The sequence below is a fragment of the Oryctolagus cuniculus genome, chromosome 6 (genome assembly GCF_051225735.1).
Source record: "Oryctolagus cuniculus isolate XC-2025 breed Fujian yellow rabbit chromosome 6, ASM5122573v1, whole genome shotgun sequence".
NCBI lineage: Eukaryota > Metazoa > Chordata > Mammalia > Lagomorpha > Leporidae > Oryctolagus > Oryctolagus cuniculus.
Window position 1 is genome coordinate 138453874 of NC_142872.1, and position 21577 is coordinate 138475450.

Consider the following 21577-nt stretch of genomic DNA (forward strand, 5'->3'; position numbering starts at 1 on the left):
AATATTTTATTAAACAATCCACAAAGATGTTAACATTCACAGCTAATACATAAACTAAAGCTTTCATCTTATGTGTTATTGTTCACCTATCTTATATGTAATTTTATACCTCAAATTCAGATTATATCCCATATTAATTTGTTGAATTGTTACTGGCTGTTTATATTGATTGTGAAAATAATGAAGATAACACTAGGGATGTGAAAATAATGAAGATAATTATATGGATGTATTTGCAGCTAATCTATAACTGTTTTTTTTTTTTAATTTTTTTTGACAGGCAGAGTGGACAGTGAGAGAGAGAGACAGAGAGAGAAAGGTCTTCCTTTTGCCGTTGGTTCACCCTCCAATGGCCGCCGCTGCAGCCGGCGCACCGCGCTGATCCGATGGCAGGAGCCAGGATCCAGGTGCTTTTCCTGGTCTCCCATGGGGTGCAGGGCCCAAGCACCTGGGCCATCCTCCACTGCACTCCCTGGCCATAGCAGAGAGCTGGCCTGGAAGGGGGGCAACCGGGACAGAATCCGGCGCCCCGACCGGGACTAGAACCCGGTGTGCCGGCGCCGCAAGGTGGAGGATTAGCCTATTGAGCCACGGCGCCGGCCCTATAACTGTTTTTTGATAAAAAAAACAACTGATTTTGCTTTTGGGACTTTTAAAATCATATGTTATTATGAAAACTAAATAAAATAGTAAATATATATAAAAATGCATATATATAAAGACTGTAATTACAGGAAAAGTATTTTGATCTTTAGTTGCTAAGGTTGTAGGATTATTGGTAATCTGAGGGCAAGAATTGGCAGAGAATGGGAGAGCAGTTTTGTTTGTTTTAATTTCTCTTATTATCTAGTATGAACATGGAACTTATATTTTTAGATATTATATGTACATATATATGTTTATAAACATTCATATATACACTATACGTTTTACATCCTTTATCACAAAAGTTATAGGAAAATCTATTATGTGTATTTAATTACATTAAGTACATTATTGGATATTATCCATGATTAAATTTCAATTTTTCCAATATATTTCAATGCTGTGATTGCTTTTGAAAATTTAGAAAAGCTGGTGATACAGAGATGCTATCTGATATTCATGAAACTTAAACACAGAGCAAAAAATTTATCTTTTAAATATACTCAACTTTACATAGTATTTAGAAATACATTTTTATTTTCATACATCTAATCATAGGTCAAAGAAATCTATGAATTAAAATTTTAGTCTCCATGGAATTTTAACAGAAATGATTTGTTCTGAGCAGAGTTGCATATGAGGGGAGTTACATGAAATAAACTATTGATAACTTTTCATTTTTCCTCCATTCAATTTTATTTATGTCTACTGTCTTTCTCAGCAGCCCACCCACAACTAATATCTTTGTTATTTACCTTCATATTGAGTGCTGCTACTTTCCCTCTGGCAATGTCAAAGTAATCTTCACACTGTCAATTTTGTTGGAATGAATTCTATTAGCTCTCTTAAAGATGACGTCCTTCTGTTTGGTACTTGCTATCAGGGTGACTACTTCTACATGCAAGCAAAATGCCTTATGCTCCAGGGTCTGAGACATAGATTTATGGAGTTTCTAAAAAGTTCAGGGTTTAATCTTTGGCATAGTATTTCCAATCATGGAGTTCTTTCTTATCAGTTTCGGAGGTCAAGCTTTCTGCAGCCTTAGCAATTTTTCAGACTTTTTTTTTCTTTTTTGGTTATTTTCTTCCTCAGAGAAGTTCTAATGCATATTTTCTCCTTAAGCTATCTTTTCTGACCAAAAAATAATACACGGCACAAAAATCCATACAAAAACTTTCTACAAGCTGCTCAATTTATGTAAGATTTAGTACTCAACATTTTTTTTTTTTCTAGAAACAGCACTTGCTAGCTAAAGCAATTCTTGTCCGTAAATGGAATTTTATAACAGCCTATCTCAGAACTTTTTAATCTTTTGCATTTTGGATTTAGTGTAGTCTAAAATTTCAATATAAAGCTTTCCGGCATTTTAGGATTCTGTGTAAAAAAATATTTGACTCAGGGCTGGTGCTGTGGCGTAGTAGGCTAAGCCTCCACCTGCAGTGCCGGCATCCCATATAGGTGCCCGTTAATGTCAGACTGCTCCTTTTCCTATCCAGCTCTCTGCTTATAGCCTGGGAAAGCAGTAGAAGACGGCCCAAGTACTGGTGCTGCTGCACCCCACATGGGAGACCCAGAAAAAGCTCCTGACTCTTGGCTGAAGATTGGACCAGCTCCAGCTGCTATGGCCATTTAGGAATTGAACCAGCAGAGGGAGGGCCTTTATCTCTGTTTCTCCCCTCTCTGTATCTGTAACTATACCTCTCAAATGAAGAAGTAAAATCTTAAAAGAAAATTTGACGCAGTGTAATTCTTCTAGTAATTCTAGTAAACAACACCCTTTAGCCAAGAAATAGAATTAAAATAAATCATGAATTCCTGTAGTAATCATGTGGTTTTCTATCATTTCCTATTTAGACAAGGATTATATTTATGAGACATAAAACCAAATTCCAATTGATATTAGAACATGAAGTTTTATAATTGTAATTTTCAGGTTAACTCAACATTAAAGAAAGGTATTCAACACTGGAACAAACATTTGAAACATTGTCTAAGTCTCTTCATCACTGGAGAGTTTGTTTGCAGCATTTTTCCTGCTTTTGTAAGTACAATTATGTTAAATATAAATTGAATCTTGATGTGAATGGAATGGGAGAGGGAATGGGAGATGGGAGGGGTGCGAGTGGGAGGGAAGTTATGGGGGGGGGGAGCCATTGTAATCCATAAACTGTACTTTGGAAATTTATATTTACTAAATAAAAGTTAAAAAAATAAATATTAAAAAAGAATGTTGATCCATAATCTTATTTTCATTGTTTCAGAAAAATAATTTCTTATTATCATTATCACGGTTCCTCTATATATAAACCTATATTTTCCTCTGATTGTGTTTGATGTTTATTTTTATCACTAGTTGTAAGAAATTTGATTATAATAAACCTTAGTATAATTTCAAAAAAATAAATATAAATTAATTGATGTCTGATGACTTAGAATTGATCCTGCAGCAATGTATGACAAATAATATAGGTATAAATAGGACATAAAGTGTAAAGTAAGAAATGGCCAAATTTGAACTGGCTCAAGCTATACCATTACTGTCTACTTTCTTTCTTTTTAATTCTGTTTAATAAGATTACTTCCTTGACATCTGCCTCATTTCTACAGAAGAAATGTAGAACTATCTGTATACTGTTAAGCTAGTTTGGTCTGTTGGATATGTTTCTTTCATTCATATAAGTATTTTTAAAAGTTTAACATGCAGAGAAGATGTGCTGGAAAAATTCAGACTTTCTAAAAGTTTTTGCTACACTGGGAAGGTGGTACATAACAAGGAACTTCTTCGACTGGTTTTATGGCTAAAAATCCCCAATGTTTAGAACAGTGCCTGGGACACATTGAATGACTAAGAAATATGATTTTTCAACCTTTGCATGAAAACATGGAGCAAAATAAATCTGAGTAATTGAATGCTTCAGTTTATTAACTGCTGACTGAAAAGCAAACAAACACCTTTTTATCTATTTTCATGTGATTTTCAAAAATAAATCACTGTGAAATTATATAAAATATATTTCTAAATTGAGTATAAATGAATAAAATTATAATTTCCTAAAATATGCTAAATTTGCATGTGTCAGTTAATATAAGAATTGCAATGATGAAGAAGATATAGGATCTTTTCTCAAGTTGTTTTTGGTATAGAGAAGGAGACGTGTAAATAGATAAATCAAATGTTGAGTGGAGAAAACAGGAGGCCAAAATGTGTAACCAGTACTGTAACATTTAAACCAAAAGAATTAAGAGTAGACAAGATTAGTTATGTGTCGATCCTCACACAGTTTGTATTCCAAAAGCAGTATATTCCTTTAACTCTTTCTCAAATGCAGTAAATAATTCTTATGTTCCTCTTCTGGGCTCTGACTTGGGGATTCAAGAACAGGGAGTAGAGGCAAAAGATACAGAGTTGGTAGTATCTAATCTGCTGCAGTTTCTCAGATAATCAAATGAAATGTGATATTCTTTTGTAATAAATGAATTGAATGGAAATTCAAAGTTATAAAACTCTGACATACTTTCTGATAAATTATTCTTTTTTAAGAGAAATAACCATAATAGAGACATAATCAATAGGGAATATTTTGAAGTTAGAATCTGAATTTACTCTTTAAATGTTAAAAGCAATGAATCATTACGTTTATATAGTAAATTTTAAAAATCAGGATTTTTCTAGAGTTTTGAGTCATAACTCTTTTATGATCTTAAATCACAGAGAATCTAATGAAATTGTTGATACTTACACCATAGAACAATAATGAAATTTTATAATTTTGTAATTTTTTGGACTGTTCTTGATCCTCTAAATCTTAGACTTCCATATAGAATCTATTCTATCTAGCTAACAACATTAATTCCATTTTTTTAACCATTGTTTAAATTTATATATAATTTTAATGTTCTTTAACCATACCTATACAGACTGGTGGGCTGGGCTGCCAGAAGTATCGATTTTCTACCTGAATGCAGGTTATTCTTTCCTGTCCCTGAAGTTCATATCCTGGGTCACACTGAAAAACAACAGTGTCCCCAGGTTCTCTGCCATCTCCATTTCGAGTCCCATTCATGGGAATCCCTGGGTCACGACACGCAGTGGCAACAGAACCTATCAGAAGATGGAAACAAAACTTGAGTCTTGATATTATAAAAATTGATTTCAAAGTTCCAAAACTCTGAATTATAAAGTACAGAACCTTCTACATATACATACGCTTTTAGAAAACTAGGTTTAAAAAAGATTGAGTCAATTTTAAAATTCCTGCACACAACCATTTTGTTAGTTGTTAAATAATTTGTATGCTAATTTGTTTCAAAAAGTCATACATGTTAGTTGGTAAATATTAAATTTACTCAAAATTATTTGATACTATATGAAGGATACTGTGAAGAGGATGGAAAAAAAGGTGAGTAGTAGGATAAAATACTTGCATGGTACATATCCCAAAAAGAAGTATTATCTAGACTATATAAATACCTCTAAATCTCAACATTTAAAAAAAAAAGGAAAAAAAAAATCAATCATTAATCTAATCACATATGGGAAAAATGAATCCAACAAAAATGACATTGTCTAGTAGATTAAAAGAAATTTAACATCATTAACTATTGGAGAAATGCAAATTAAAATCACAGTACTACTACATACTTGCAAAAGTAGTCATAATTTTAAAATAAATAATTATACATAAACATACATATATAACTACATTTATTTATGTGTGTATATATATCCACAAATATATTTAAATCATATCCCAGAGGCTGGCAAGATTACAGATAAATCTGAGTCACTCATATATTTCTGGTGGGAATGTAAATGTACATTGCTCTGGAATGATTTCCACTGAAATAAAAACTGGCCTATATGTTGCTTTTACAATATTTAAATGGACAGTGGTCTTCTGCTTAGAAGATTTATAATATTTCTATTGGAAAGAAGTGACATGAATGAGGAAAAGTACCACAGATTTCAAAAGAGAAAGCAGAAATGACATAATAGATTATCAGAAAACTTTCATTTCTTGAGGTTTCCCATGTTGTGGACTTTGTGTCCATAAAAAGTTTTAAACTTATGGTAAGCCTTCTCAAAAAGAAAACTATTTGTATAACAACGTTCAGAAAGCATTGAAATGATGCAGTCACTATCCTTAGGTTTAGCTGATTGTGAAAGGAAAATGTATGTTTGTTAATGTCAGATTTTTCTGGTTTTAAAGATTTTAAAAAAAGTAGTACCAAGTAGCTAAAATAATATCTTTGATATGAAAGCTAATGTATAATATGAGAAAGTAAAGATTTAACAAAAAGTGGGACCAAGTAGCTAAAATAATGAGTCTTTGATATGAAAGCTAATGTATCGTATGTGAAAGTATGCCTTTGGTTGACTTGAAGGAAAGGAGGTGGTAAACCCCTACTGCTCATCTTTTTCTCTTATTTAATAAGTAAATTAGGAGTAAGATTTTTAAAGTATAACAGAGAATGATGGAGTTTGATGAAAGAGTAAAGATTTTTTTTTCCCTCTAGTTTCTTGAGTTCTAAAACCAATTAGTTAAATGTACAGGCATAATTACTTGGTGTGAATGCTATTTTCTCATTTTATTTACTTATTCAAAAATTGACCTCCATACTAGGAACACTCTATGTTTGTGGGCAAATCAAATAATAATAATTTTAACATCAATCATTCTTCTTTTTTGTATTAATAGAGACCATAGCCATTCTGGAAAACAAATAACCATTTAAGGAGCTAGGCTATCTCCATGGGAAATAAAAGTGAGATAATCTCACATAATTAGTATGATTAAAAATCAATTATATAACACTATAAATTCATATAAGAATTGGCTATATATTTTACAATAGAATAATAATTGTATTTTACATCAATTTTTACATTTTTGGGAACACATGATTTTACAAATACACAATCCTTATTTCCATTTTCTTTCTGTTATATAGTTATAAAAAATTTTCCCAGTTTTCTATTTATTAATTTATTTAATAATAAAGAAAACTTTTAATGTGTTTCACGGAAACAATTCTAAATTCTTCAATAAAATTTCATTCTTTTTCTTTGTCCTCTCCATGCTTGACCAATATAGATGATGTTCCTACACAATTAGGACTTTTGTGCAATATTTTAACATCAAATATTTTGTTTTTAAGATTTAATTATATTAAATGCAGAGTTACAGAGAGGGAGAGATGGGGGCAGAGAGAGAGAGAGAGAGAGAGAGATTGAGAGAGAGAGAGAATATCTTCCATCCACTGGCTCACTCACCAAATGGCTACAATGGCCAGGGCTGGATCAATAGGAAGCCAGGGGCCTGGAACCCCATCCGAGTCTCCCATGTGTATAGCAAGGGCCCAAGCACTATCAGTTATTTTAAACACATAAAAATTGAAAAGTTTGGGGACCAGAGTAGTGGCATAGAGGTAAAGCCACTGCCTAGGATGCCGGCGTCCCATATGGCTGTTCCTTCCCATCCAGCTCTCTGCTAATTGCCTGGGAAATGCAGTGGAAGATGGTCCAAGTTTTTGGGTTCCTACACTTATGTGAGAAACTCTTGGCTCCTGGCTTTGGCCTGGACCAGCCTGGGCCATTGCGGCCATTGAACATTGAACAGGCTGCCTCTCATATGTGTTAGAAGGAAGCTGAATTAGAAATGGAATAGCCAGGACTTTAATCAACACTCTGATACATGACTCAAGCATCGCAAGCAGGGGCTTAACCCACTGTACCACAATGTGACCTACTTCTCTTGTTTAATTTCCAAAACCCTATGAAATTGATAATAAAAAAATGACTTCCTTTTCTTGTTTTCTTCACCTCAAAAAACTGGCCATCCTCATTTTGGTTCATCTGGAATGGGAATTATCAAGTGGTTGATACAATTGTACATTTTGCTCCTTGTGCCAACTGCTTATTCAGCAAAAACGGTAATGGTCACAGGGAAAGAGAATGTGAATAAAAGTGGATATGAATGAGTAACTAATATTGTTAATATGGATCATTTTGGAGGCGATTTCTACTTTCAAAAACACTATGCTATGAACTGCATCTCATTCAATTCACAAGAAGTCTATGTTCTATTATTATCCATATTCTTCCTGTAGAGGTGGTTGGTCCCCTGCCACTAATGAGGGAGACCAAAGTGTGAACCAGCTGAAGGACTCTCTCTCTCTCTCTCTCTCTCTCTCTCTTTTCCCCTTTCTCCCTGTTCCTCTGCCATCAAATAAAGAAATCATTTTTTTAAAGAACAGTTAAAGTGAGACTGCAGATATGAGACCACATCCAAGGGACAAAAGTCATAGTGCTATATAATACAATGTGTTTACTGTGGTATAAAACGATGTTATCATTACTTATATGAAAATTTATAAAGCAAGTTTTTAATCTTTAGGTGTCATATTGAAACCCAAAAAGCAAGTATCCCACCTTTCTATTGTTCTGATTACAATGTCCAAAAACCTTTATTTATGACAGTAACTCAAAGATAATAACAAAACAAAAGTAACAAAAATCATAATATTTGCAGATATTGCCACTTCAGTCTTATCCACTGGATTCTGTTGTTATATCATGTTTAAAAATGAATAATGTATATATCTCAGAAAGAGAAATGGTTCTTCTACAAAGATTAACAGAATAATAACAAGGATTACTTTCTCTATTGAGGATATATAACATGCAAATCACTTGGCTACAGGCTAAGTGTATACTCTTAAACTAAAACACAAAATCATATCAAAGTACTAATGTGATCCCATTTTTAGATGGGTAAAATGAACTTCAGAGATATTAAATGCTTATCCTTAGCAGAGCTGGGATTTTATTTTTTTTTTAAGATTTATTTATTCATTTGAAAGTGAGAGAGAGGAGAAGCAGAGAGAGAGAGAGAGAGATGCCTTCCATCCTATGGTTCACTCCCCAGTTGGCCGCAATGGCTGGAGTTACATTGATCCTTATCCAGGAGCCAGGAGCTAGGAGCTTCTTCTGGGTCTCCCATGTGGGTGCAGGGGCCCAAGTCTTACTGCTTTCCCAGGCCATAGCATAGAGCTGGATTGGAAGTGGTGCAGCTGAGTCTCGAACCGGCGCCCATATGGGATGCTGGTGCTTTAGGCCAGGGCGTTAACCTGAAAGCTGGGATTTTAATTCAAACAATAAGGTCCAGGCCCTGCACAGTGGCATAGCTGTGCGGCATCCCATGTGGGCACTGGTTGAGTCCCAGCTGCTCCACTTCCTATTAGCTCTCTGCAATGGCCTGGGAAAGCTGTTTAAGAAGGTCCAGTGCTTGGTCCTCTGCACCCACGTGGGAGACCTGGAAGAAGCTCCAGGCTCTTGGCTCTGGATTGGCCCAGCTCTGGCCATTGCAATCATTTGGAGAGTGAACCAGTGGATGGAAGACCAACCAACTTCTCTGCCTTTGCCTCTCTGTAACTTCCTTTCAAATAAATAAATATCTTCTTTAAAAAAAAAAAAAGGGCCGGCGCCGCGGCTCACTAGGCTAATCCTCCGCCTAGCGGCGCCGGCACACCGGGTTCTAGTCCCGGTCGGGGCGCCGGATTCTGTCCTGGTTGCCCCTCTTCCAGGCCAGCCCTCTGCTGTGGCCAGGGAGTGCAGTGGAGGATGGCCCAGGTGCTTGGGCCCTGCACCCCATGGGAGACCAGGAAAAGCACCTGGCTCCTGGCTCCTGCCATCGGATCAGCGCGGTGCGCTGGCCGCAGCGCGCCGGCCGCGGCAGCCATTGGAGGGTGAACCAACGGCAAAAAGGAAGACCTTTCTCTCTGTCTCTCTCTCTCACTGTCCACTCTGCCTGTCAAAAAAAAAAAAAAAAAAAAAAAAAAAAGGTTCTTAAATACTGCTACTGTATGATATCTCAAAACAAATCAAACCCATTACCAGAAACAACACACAAGCAGACAATTGTTTATTAATGAAACAACTGGCAAAAAAAGTCAGTATAAAATGGAAATTCAAAAAATATTCAGCTATTTTTACACTTGATCTTAGCCAAAAGGCTGAGAAGTGATAGCTATTTTTATTTATATATAAAGGCACATTCTTTTGCTGGCCAATATGTTTACCATAAATGGAAGAAAAAAAGACCCATGATTATTTTTGTACTTATTATTACAAATAGAAATGAAAAGAATCATATATATCCCAGTTCCACAATGTACATGTATATATGATTCCATAAATAATTATAATCCCTAGGTCATTTCCACTTCAACTGATGGCTCTTTTTTTATTCTTTTACCAACTTCTCTTTTGTTTGTTTCCCTACGATTCATGGGGGAGTACAAGCAGTAAGATGGAAGCACCCTCATCTTAGCACCACTAAATCTATAAGCCCACTGTCACCTGAACCCATTTTCTGTGTTTCCCTTCTTGTTGCAATGGAGATGTCCTTGCTCACTATGAGGCTAATAACCCTGGTTCTGGTGTTGCTGATATTAAACTCTCTCCACTTCTCAAGATCTTAATTTCTAACCATTTCACATCCCTTCTGACTGTCCATTTCACATCCCTTCTGAATAGTCCAGTACAGGACCATATTCAATAGCATATAAATTGGACTTGTGTCTTTCATCTTCAAAGAGCAGACAAATAAAACCAAATATCCCCATTCTCTTCCAATTTATCCCATTTTTTTTTTTTCTGTTTTCTGTAAAGGAAACCTATTAAAGGGCTCTCCTGAGGGAGATGTCTATAAAACTGTCTCCAGTTTTGTCATCAGTCTTTCATCTATTTCATTAAACAGCTCTTTTAAATGCAGGCTGCCAAGCCTAATGGTAACTTTTTTGTCCTCTTTCAGAGACCTTTCAGCAACATTTGTCACAGCTGACTAATCCTTTCTTCTTCAAGTTCTGTCTTTCCTTGGCTTCCCATTCAGCAGTCTATTCTGGTTTTCTTTCGAGCGCTCTGCAGTGTTTTTTCAGCATTGCTGTTGCTACCTTGTTAACCTGATGACTGAGGGCTGGTCTACGTCTCAGATTAGTCGTGATGCTCTTCTCCCTTTCTACAATTTCTTCCTGGACACCCTCAGCCAATTTTATGATAATGAATACTGTTTTTAGCTTGATGCCAAGACATTTATATAGAGTGCCTTAAATTTCTATCCTGAGCTTAACACAATTCTGTTCACCTGACTATTTAACTTCTCCAATTAGATATTTAATAGCTGTTTGAATTACTATGTCCAACACGTTTGCAAAAATATAAAATCTTATAATTTTCAGATTTGGAAAGTAAAAATGTAAAAATAAAATATCACCTATGTAATTTTTTCCTATAGTACTGATATCATTGCTAATTTACTCCTGGCTTAAAATAACCAGATTAAAATAATTTTGTTGGAAATAAATTTACAAAAGATGATAAAATCATTGACATAAGAAATAGAATGTTCACTGGCAAAAATATAAGGCATCCTACATTTTACTCTATTTTTATGGCAGTAGATCATTTCTAAAAAGATTTCTTTCTATCTTGTTATTATAATAAAACAGAAAAAAGTTACTATGTCAAATTTTTACTTCCAAAATGGAACATTTTATCTCACTAAAAATAAATAAGTCATGTAAGACTTCTCTTTATAATTCTCATTAGCTAGGATGTTAAGAATAAATACTAGATATGTAAAAGTAATATAACCCCTTACTATACACAATGGAAAAGTTTTTAAAAATACATTATTATTTTATACTGATTATATATTTTATATATTATATACATAACTACATGACTTTGCGTGTATTATAAAATAATTTGTATTCTGTAAAAGCTTATATATGACCTAAGACAGCATTTGTGATACTCAATCTTCATCAATGAATTAAAGGCAATGAAGAGTTAAATGTTAAGTAACATGTACCTTATGAAATCAAGCTTTGTTACCACTGGAATAATTAAATTTTTCTTCTAAATAAAAATTTGAAAAAAATAACAATAGGTCATCAAATAGTTTTAAGATGAATGAGTGAACAAATCTACAATTAATCACTTCAGCATATGCCAACACTTTATAACACGGCTTTCTTTGAAACCAGGAGACATTTATTCCAAGTATATGGTAAAAATAATTATTTTAATTAATTTATTTACTTTTAACTTCCTTTATCCTGGATAACTTGAGGATGTTTTCTAAATGAAATACAATAGAATATGAATGAATCCCCACTATTGTTAAAACTCTTTTGTGAGGTATACAAATGACTTCTTTACATTTGTTTTCATATATTTGATGGTGTAATTTCATTGGAAATAAACATTTCACTTAATACACTTTGCACAATCCTCACTAGAAGGTGCACCTATCTCAGCTAGAATATGGGTATTCACTAGAAGTATTAAGTCAGAAATAATGTCTGAGTAACCCTTGTGGTGATTTTGGTCAAATTAACATCATACCTCTATTTTTGCATTGCTTGGTATCACAAAGAATAAATCCAAATTACCCGTACATTCTTATGTGTCCTCTCTGTTCTGTTATAAATTTATCTAGAGACCTGTCAAAAAGAGAATCCTTGATTTCCATATAGCTGAATAATGTGCTATCAGAAGCAGAAGACACAGACTCTCCTCTCTACTGCTTCAAGAAAGAAATATTAATCAGCTTACATTAGTTATCTGAATTTCATTGTCTCATTTCTAAAGCTGGCATACTAATAATTTACCTGCCTGTTTTAGGTCTAGATAAAAACTTAAAGATCTAGTCTAACAATTACATGCATAATTCCATGAAAATATCAATTCTAAAATGAACCTTTAAAGATCAGCAGATCTTAATATTCACTGTTGAGTCTTTCTAAGTGTTTCTATAAATTACTTTCAATGTATCAGGAGACTTCAGCAAGGCCAAAGTCCAAACTTAGTATTCACAAGACCTTCTATTTCTAGCTTCCAGTTTTAATATTTCATATGTTTGTGTTGATTAAAAAAATGATACCATATTCCCTACTTCATTATCTACAAAAAAACAAGTTGGGTAATGGGAATATTTAACCTGAAAGAAAAATCCTATTCAGAGTCAAATCAATCAGAAAATATTTAAGATTTAGATGGTAACCTAGAAGTGGATTTCACCCTGGAGAATTTTGCCCTTGATTGAGCGCTTGCTTTGTACAAGATCCATCAGTTTTATAAAGAACATTCAACATCATTATTAGGCCTACACACTGCGAGCTACTCAGTAATATGACTATCTTTAGAATTTCATTATGTTACAAAGGATACATCTAATGATACTGCAAGTCAGGTTAAAGTAGATGGCAATATGACAGGCAGATTCCCACCAATCCAGGAGTGACAAAAGCTGTATAGTGTAATGCATGGAAACAAAACTTCAACACCAGTAGCGTAATAAACTTTGAAGTCTGTAGAAATATCTTTTCAAAAAAAATATATATATACATTTGTTATTTTGCTAAACTATTTTTCCAAGATATTTGAACCAGTTAATATGCTTAAAATTGATTTTATAGGAGTTAACATATAAATATAAAATATATTTTATAGGAGTTAACATTTTCCAGCCTTCACTGATTCAAGTGCTCCAATAGATGGACAGAAATGGGAATGTAATCAACAAAATTGTTATAGAATTAAAATTCATGTTAGGTTGCAGACTCTCAAAATTACAAATACATGAGACTGACTATATCCAAAGATTATAAAATCATATGAGCCAAATTTAAGACAGAATTTTAATATTTGAAGATGATTAGAATTAATGAGTGAAGAATAGAACAAACACATAAATACTCTTTCACATTTCTTATCACAGATAGTATATAGAATTAGTATAGTTCTAGTTTTATATTATTAGAAGATTGGCCCATTAAATCAGATTCATTTGGCTTGTACTAAGAACCTAGTACCAGGTATAGGACCACATTCTAGAGATACAAATATCAATAACATCCTTACCCTTCCAAGCAACACAGTCTAAGCTATGTGTACATAGCTTTAAAATAATACATATTAGAATCTGGTAGCTTTGCTATTCAACCCAAACAGTATAAGAAGCTAAACATATTGAAACAATTTTAGTTATGTAAAACAATCAAAGTTATGTAAATAAAATGAGAATTGAATAATTAAATTGATATGCTGATGAAAACTCAAAATGTTTGTATTTAAAACCATCTTAAAACTCAAAAGGCTCCCATAGCCTTGGCAACTCATGACAAGAGCCTAGGGTGATTACTGATGCCATAAACAAGAGTGTCAATTTGTTAAGTCAGCAACAGGAGTCATTGTGCACTTACTCCTCATGTAGGATCTCTGTCCTTAATGTACTGTACATTGGGTCTTAATGCTATAACTAGTACTCAAACAGTATTTTTCACTTTGTGTTTCTATGTGGGTGCAAACTGTTGAAATCTTTACTTAATATATGCTAAACTGATCTTCTGTATATAAAGAGAATTGAAAATGAATCTTGATGTGAATGGAAGGGGAGAGGGAGTGGGAAAGGCGAGGGTTGCGGGTGGGAGGGACGTTATGGTGGGGGGAAGCCATTGTAATCCATAAGCTGTACTTTGGAAATTTATATTCATTAAACAGAAGTTAAAAAAAAAGAAAGAAAGCAGAAAAAAATCTTAAAATTATTTCTAAAAAATCTAAATGACTTCCCTGTGCACAAAGAAATACCTTCTTTATATGAATTGTCTGGAGATAAAATAACCTATGAAAAATAATCTTTGTGGTGCATGCGATCATTCTTTAGTTTGTCTCTTGGCCATAATTACTCTCTTCATGTACTATTTTCTCTAAAGAATACTTTTCAAATATCTTATTTTTATTAACATTGGTACTGTATTTTAATGTTTTCAGTTGTTATGTTCAATAGATGTCTTTCTATAATTTCTCAAGATATTTCTTTTTAAGTATTTATGAATTTATTTATTTTCATTTCACTTTGAAAAGCAGATGGAGTTGGCAGAGAGAGAGAGAGAGAGAGAGAGACATAGAGAGAGAGAAAGACCTTCTATCTACTGGTAGTAAGGTCCCGCGTACTTGAGCTCTTCAGTACCTCTTGCCTCCTAAAGTATGCACTTGGGGCCAAGATATGAACCCAGGAACTCTGGCACGAAACATGAGCTTCCCAAGCAGCATCTTAACCACTGTTACAAACATCAACCACTCTATACTATTTCTAATTGCACAAGAGTACCTAAGTCTTATTGGTAATGACCAGCAAAAAGAGAAAGTGATACTGACATACAAGTTTTCTTAATTTTTTCTGGAATCAGCATTACTTTGTGAAACACACATAGTTTATTTCAACTGAATACAGAATATATGTAAGTTTTAACATTTTTGTTGTAATCAGAATATTGGAGCTGTATGAGCTTGCTGTTAGGATTTATGTGCACACTACAACCAATTCCAAGTGCATTTATTTCTTACTTTTATGAGAGCTTTCTTTGGTCACACAGTGTGTCACCAGAATTTATATTTGTGTTACCCTCAAAAAGCAAACTTTTGAATCTTTAATATGCAAATTTTGCTCATTTTAAAACTATTTCAAATAACTCTATTAAGTTTAGACAAATACAACATTTATAACATACATATTCATAAAACAAATGAAAACAATAGCTCAAAGAACCAAAGGAGAAGTGGAAATACGTTAAGTTCCTATATTTTGTGTCAGAAAATATAGCATCATTTAATATTTTTTTCCAAAAAGAAGAGAGATAGACACAGAGAGAGACAGTAGAGACAGAGAGATCATCCATCTGCAACTCCATTCCCACAGGCCAGACAGTACTGTCCGGGCTGAAATTGGGAGCATGGAACTCAATCCATGTCTCCCTAAGGAGTGGTAAGGATACAAATACTTGAGCCATTATCTCCTGTCTGGAGGAAGTCAGAATTGAAAACAGAGCCAGGACTGGAACCCAGGCACTCTAATATGAAACACAGGTGTCCCAAGCAGCATCCTAACCACTGTACAAACACCAATCTTTATGATACTTTTTTTAGTTGACATAATGATGTTTTGATAAGTTAAAGATGTATGCTACAAATGTTAGATAAAATACCTTTGTGCCCTCAAATTAGAGGCCTAGCAATTAGAAGAGGAAAAAGTAATAATAAAATAGAATAAAAGGAACAATAAACAGATGAGAACAACAAAAAAGTAAATCATAATATAGTAGACAACCCTAACAGAATAATTAATTAACTATAAATTATAAATACATGAAAAAAATAGACAAAAGGTACAGTTATTGTGGTGTAATGGACTAAGCTGCCTCCTGCAACACAGACATCCCCATATGGGTGCCAGTTCAAGTCTGGCTGCGACAGTCTTGATCCAGCTCCTTGCTGGGAAAGCAGTGGAAGATAGCAAATGCTTGGGCTCCTGCACTGATGTGGGACACTGGATGAAGCCCCTAGCATCTGTCTTCCACCTGGCCCCACCCCAGATATTGTGGCCATTTGGGAAGTGAACCAGCAGATGCAAGATCTCTCTGTATCCCTCTCTCTGTCTATCTCGCTCTCATTCTCTCTTTCTGTCTCTCTCTCTATAACTTTGCCTTTCAAATAAATAAAATATATCTTTCAGAAATAGACAAAAAGAACAGACAAATCTGCAATTTCATTTGGGCATTTAAACTCATATTTTACAGTAGTAGGAGGACAGATAATTGTTAATGACATGGAACATTTCAGAAACTATATCAATGAAAATGACCTTTACAGAACACTATGACCAACAGTAGCAAACAGATATTTTTTTCATGTAAACATGATATTTTTAGAAAATCATATGCTGAGGGGCTGGCACTGTAGCATAGCAAGTAAAGCCGCCACCTGCAGTACTGGCATCCCATACGGGCACCAGTTCGAGTCTCCACTGCTCCACTGCTGATCCAGCTCTCTGCTATGGCTTGGGAAAGCAGTAGAAGATGGCCCCAGTCTTTGGGCCCCTGCACCCAAGTGGGAGACCCAGAAGAAACTCCAGGCTCCTGCCTTCCAATCGGCGCAGCTTTGACCGTTACGGCCAATTGGACAGTGAACCAGCGGATGAAAGACCTCTCTCTTTCTGCCTCTCCTTCATTCTCTGTGTAATTCTCACTTTCAAATAAATAAATGTCTTTAAAAAAATAAAATCATATGCTGACCATAAAACAAGTCTCAGTGAATTCAAAACTAATGAAATGTAAAAATGTAACTGCATTTATAGTATCAGAGGCTTTGTCTCTAAAACAAGTTTTCAAAGACTGCTATGATTTCCTAAAATGCAGGTAAAAATATAAATATTGAAGCATAAATATTTGAGGCAATCAAAGTACTGATTCTGTATTAGAGGTATTGTTCTGATTGATACATATTTGAACTCATGTAAGTATTTGTGAAGTTCCTCTGCTATAGAAGCTGGCATATTAGTCTCGGATACATGCAGAAGATAATCAATATTATAAAATGATGAAATTAGTTTAGTAGAGTTTTAATTTGATCTTAATGAAAATCTATAACTTTTATACCGATTTGTACTTTCTGGCTTTCATATTTTTAATGACAAAATGATTTCTCCATTTATGCCAATATATACTGTATGCATATAGCCTGTTCACTATGAATTTTCCTTTATTCTTAATTGAGAAATTATTTTTTTATGATTAGAACATAGTTATTGTGTGCAATTTACATATAATTGATCATGTAAGAACTAAAAGCCAAAATTCACACAGTTAATCTAAATAGCTCTTCTAGTGCTTTATTCTCCTGAAATTCATGGGCAAAAATAATCTATATGTTTTAGTCTAAATCTCAACAAATAATGATTTAATATATAATAAACTTTAAATGAAAGTATATTATACTTCATAACATGCTTGAAAGTAATTAGGGAATAATAGCCTATTACTCCTGAATGTGTCATGGTTCTAGTGGTAAGTTGATATCAGGGGACATTTCCATTGAGGAAATGGTTGCACCTAAACTATTGTGACAAGTGACAGCATCAACAAGATGGCAACATACAAATTCCTGGACTCTCCTTCACCCTACATGCACACACATACCTGCACACACACATACATATACATAGCAATTTAGCAAGAATTTACCAATTCATTTTGTGAGAAATCTATAACCTAACTAGAAAGCTATTCCATCCCAGAAGAGAGTAAAACTCGAACTTACTGAAGCCAATACGTCTATTCAGGGCACCCTGCTATCAGAATCCCTGTGACCAGAATGGTGTCATACAAACAGGAAGAAGTTCCATAGGTCCTAGATTCTCCAAGGAGAAGGATGCAGTTGGATTGGATATCCAACACCCCAACATTACCAATGACAGCCTTTGAACTCTGATGGAACCATACAATCTAGCTAACTGGGGGCAAACAGCAATGGTGTCATTTGCTTGTTATACCTTAGATCTTCCGCACGGCTCAGTATAAAATGAGCCAACAAAACATCCAAGCTGTCAGCTTTCTCCTGAAGAGGAAAATAACTGATCCTTTGTCCACTGCTCCAATTCCTCTGAGGCTGTTCAAAGAGCTGGCCAACTGTCCTGCAAGTTTTGGAACTCTAGTAACTCTCATACAATTTTACAAGGGAGAATGGAGAGAGTAGTGTGGACTGGAAGATGCCTTAGCTTACCTCTTGTCACAGAAACATACAAAAACCATAGTGCCTACTTCTTGGGGATGGAAAGAGTTGGTAGAGTCTGGCCAGTCTGGTTGGTGGGGGTCTTATTCTGTTCAAGGCTAGTCCTTGAAGAATGGGAGAAGTATGTGTTTTTTTTTTTTTTAATACAAATATACCATATAGAGAACATCAGGGAAAATAAATATTCAGGCAAGAATACTTAGAGTATAGGGATAAGATAAATCTATAGAAACTCACATTAAAGGAATAAAATTAGATTTATCTGACAAATTCAAAAAAACTATTACAAATATAGACTCTGAGGTCAAAATAATAATGCATGAGCAAATGAGAATTTCAATGAAGATACAGAAAACATAATATATAAACTAACAAACAGAAATCGTGGAGTTTGGGGTAATAGTTTGACCTAGCAGTCATGAGGTCAGCTAAGGTACTCATTTTATTATATTGGAACATCTAATTCAACTCCCAGCTATTGTTCCTGATTCCAGTTTCTTTTTAATGAAGACCATGGGAGGCCACGGTGACAGCTAAATTGTTTGACTTCCTATTCCCTATGTGTGAGATAAAATTCAGCATAATGAAAAAGCTTTAGAGATTTTCAGTATGGCTTATATTTACAGTAAAAAATAATGAATTCCACAGGTAAAATTTTGTTTAGAAAACAGACTTGATGTTAATTGTTCTCTTCACAATAAAATAACATTGTTAGAAAAAGGAACATGCCTACAAAAATAGGTACTTTTAAATGATCAATACTCAGGGATCAATGAAAAGTTCATGGAAAATGACAATCATGAAATAACTATGACTAGATTTCAAAATTATTTACATTAAAACAAACATCTTTTAATTCTATTTTTCCATGAACAGTTTGAAGTTCCCTCATAATTAATACACCAAATATTTTAAGTGATAACAATGTATTTGATGTATTATCATGATCTCAAATCATAATTTCATAATGTTTCATATTTTAGCACACAAACTTCCCTTTTCACCAGGTTATGGGATGTTAACATGGTATACAGGATAATGTGTAGGACTGGTGGTTAAGCTGCCATTTGCAAAGCTCACATCCCATACAGTATCCTGGTTCAAGTCATGGCTACATCCCAATTCCAGCTTTGTGGTAATGCACACCAGAGAAAGCAGTGGATGATGCCTCTGACGGATGAGTTCCTCTCAACCACTAGGGCACTTGAATTGAATTCCTGGCTCTGAGCCTTTTTTGTGAGTGAGACAGTAGATGAGAGCATTTTCAGTTCTTTCTTTCTTTCTGGCCTTATCTTTATCTCTGTTGCTATCTACCTCTGTATGTCTCTGCCTGTCAAATAAATAATTTAAAAAAACAAAGTAGTTTTGAATTATACTATAAATAGCAAGTATATTCGTGGCAAGAATATTCAGATCATATTTTTTAGGTCTACCATGCAATAGCTTAGCATATTTGTGTGCATATTTCAATAATCCATATTTTCCATTAATTTTCTGCCAATTTCGTGGTCTGGTAGTATCATATTTCTTTCAAAACACACCAAAGTCTATGACAGAACTGGCTGTTAGAGGAAATAGCTGACAGGGCAACAATATCAAATGCTTCTTCCACTACCATCCAAAAATAGAGTAACTTAGGGGTTCATATGTCAGAATATTTTGTGTTATCCATGAGTGTTTTACCTGCTGTCCTTGAAAGGGGTGTGTAGATTCTCTGACATCTGTGAAAGGTTGAGAAATAGAAACTTGTTTTGCTTTTCAGATTTGACCATGCACTTCATAATTACTCTGGGTGCTGCCATGATATATTACTCTTTACGAAGTAAGATTGAAAGAAAGTAGAGATGTAAAAAATATGCTGTGTGGCTAATTTTAAACAAACTATTGGTGATACTTTGTTGAGAAACACAGACCAAGGTCCTAACCAGATAGGACACCAAGATAACAGGCCTAAATCAGGACTATCCTGGGTATACAGGGGCATATGATGGTTCTAATAAAATATGCACACAGTTGGGGCTGGTGCCATGGTGCAGTAGTTAATCCTCCCCCTGCAGTGCTGGCATCCCATATGGCCGCCAGTTCTAGTCCCAGCTGCTCCTCTTCCAATCCAGCTCTCTGCTGTGGCCTGGGAAAGCAGTAGAAGATGACCCAAGTCATTGGGCCCTTGTACCCGCATGGGAGGCCAGGAAGAAGCTCCTGGCTCCTGGCTTCAGATTGGCACAGCTCCAGCCATTGCAGTCATTTGGGGAGTGAACCAAGAGAAGAAGACCTTTCTGTCTGTCTCTCCCTCTCATTGTCTGTAACTCTACCTTTCAAATAAATCAGTGCAATCTTAAAAAAAATAATTTAAAATATGCACACAGGACCAGAGCAGTACAAATTGGAAGTGACTAATTTTGCCTAGAAATTAATTGATGGTAGAAATGCCATTTTCCCTGGGCCTTGGAAAATCATGAAGAACGTATGGATTTTTGTACTGTGAGCATATTTGTTCCACATGGAAGAGAGTCTACCTAAAAACAAATATGAAAGAAATATATCCTTTCAGTATGGCAGAGTCAGCTGGATGTGTGAGGGTGCTTGAGAAAGTTCATAGAAAAATGGAGGGGCCGGCACTGTGGCATAGCAGTGGCATAGTCACCGCTTGCAGAGCCAGCATCCCATATGGGTGGCCAGTTCAAATTCTAGCTGCTCTACTTTTGATCAAGCTCCTTGCTATGGTCTGGGAAAGCAGTGGAAGGTGGCTCAAGTTCTTGGGTCCCTAAACACATGTGAGAGACCCAGAAGAAGCTCCTGGCTCCTGGATTTGGATCAGCTCAGCTCTGGCCATTGGAGTCATCTGGGGAGTGAACCAGCTAATGGACGACTTTCTCTCTCTCTCTCTCTCTCTCTCTGCAATGCTGCATTTCAATAAATAAATTTAACAAAAGAAAAAGAAAAGTGGAATTGATAAGCTTATTTTGATTCAAGAAAACTATGATATCCATGCATTTTATTTTTCACAATATACATTTTGTAAGAGTATATAAATGATATCAAGGGCTTAGTAGGCTAGCAGGCAGTTTGTTTGTAAATTGTAGAGACTTTACATGAAGTCCAAAGTTTTGAGTTTAGAACTGTGTAGCCATTAAATACTTTTAAACCAGGGATTGATGTCTGATTTGTATTTCAGAAAGATCAGTCAGGTAGAAATATGGAGAAAAGTTTGGCTGGAGGGATAATGAAGTAAGTGACTGTTAGAGATGTGCAGGGAGCAATAATGAGGATGGGAACAAAGGCGGGGGCACCATGCAGTTC

At 34.9% G+C, this 21577-nt stretch overlaps 1 protein-coding gene across 3 annotated transcripts in view; it reads right to left on the reverse strand.

Annotated features, from left to right (window-relative positions):
• The window catches only part of CSMD3 (CUB and Sushi multiple domains 3), a 1281859-nt gene that overhangs the window by 285470 nt on the left and 974812 nt on the right, over positions 1-21577 (reverse strand). For all 3 annotated transcript variants that reach the window (XM_051844770.3, XM_051844772.3, XM_051844771.3), the window contains one exon: positions 4556-4747. In XM_051844770.3, the coding sequence (XP_051700730.2) occupies positions 4556-4747 (192 nt within the window). The remainder of the gene's footprint in view (positions 1-4555; positions 4748-21577) is intronic.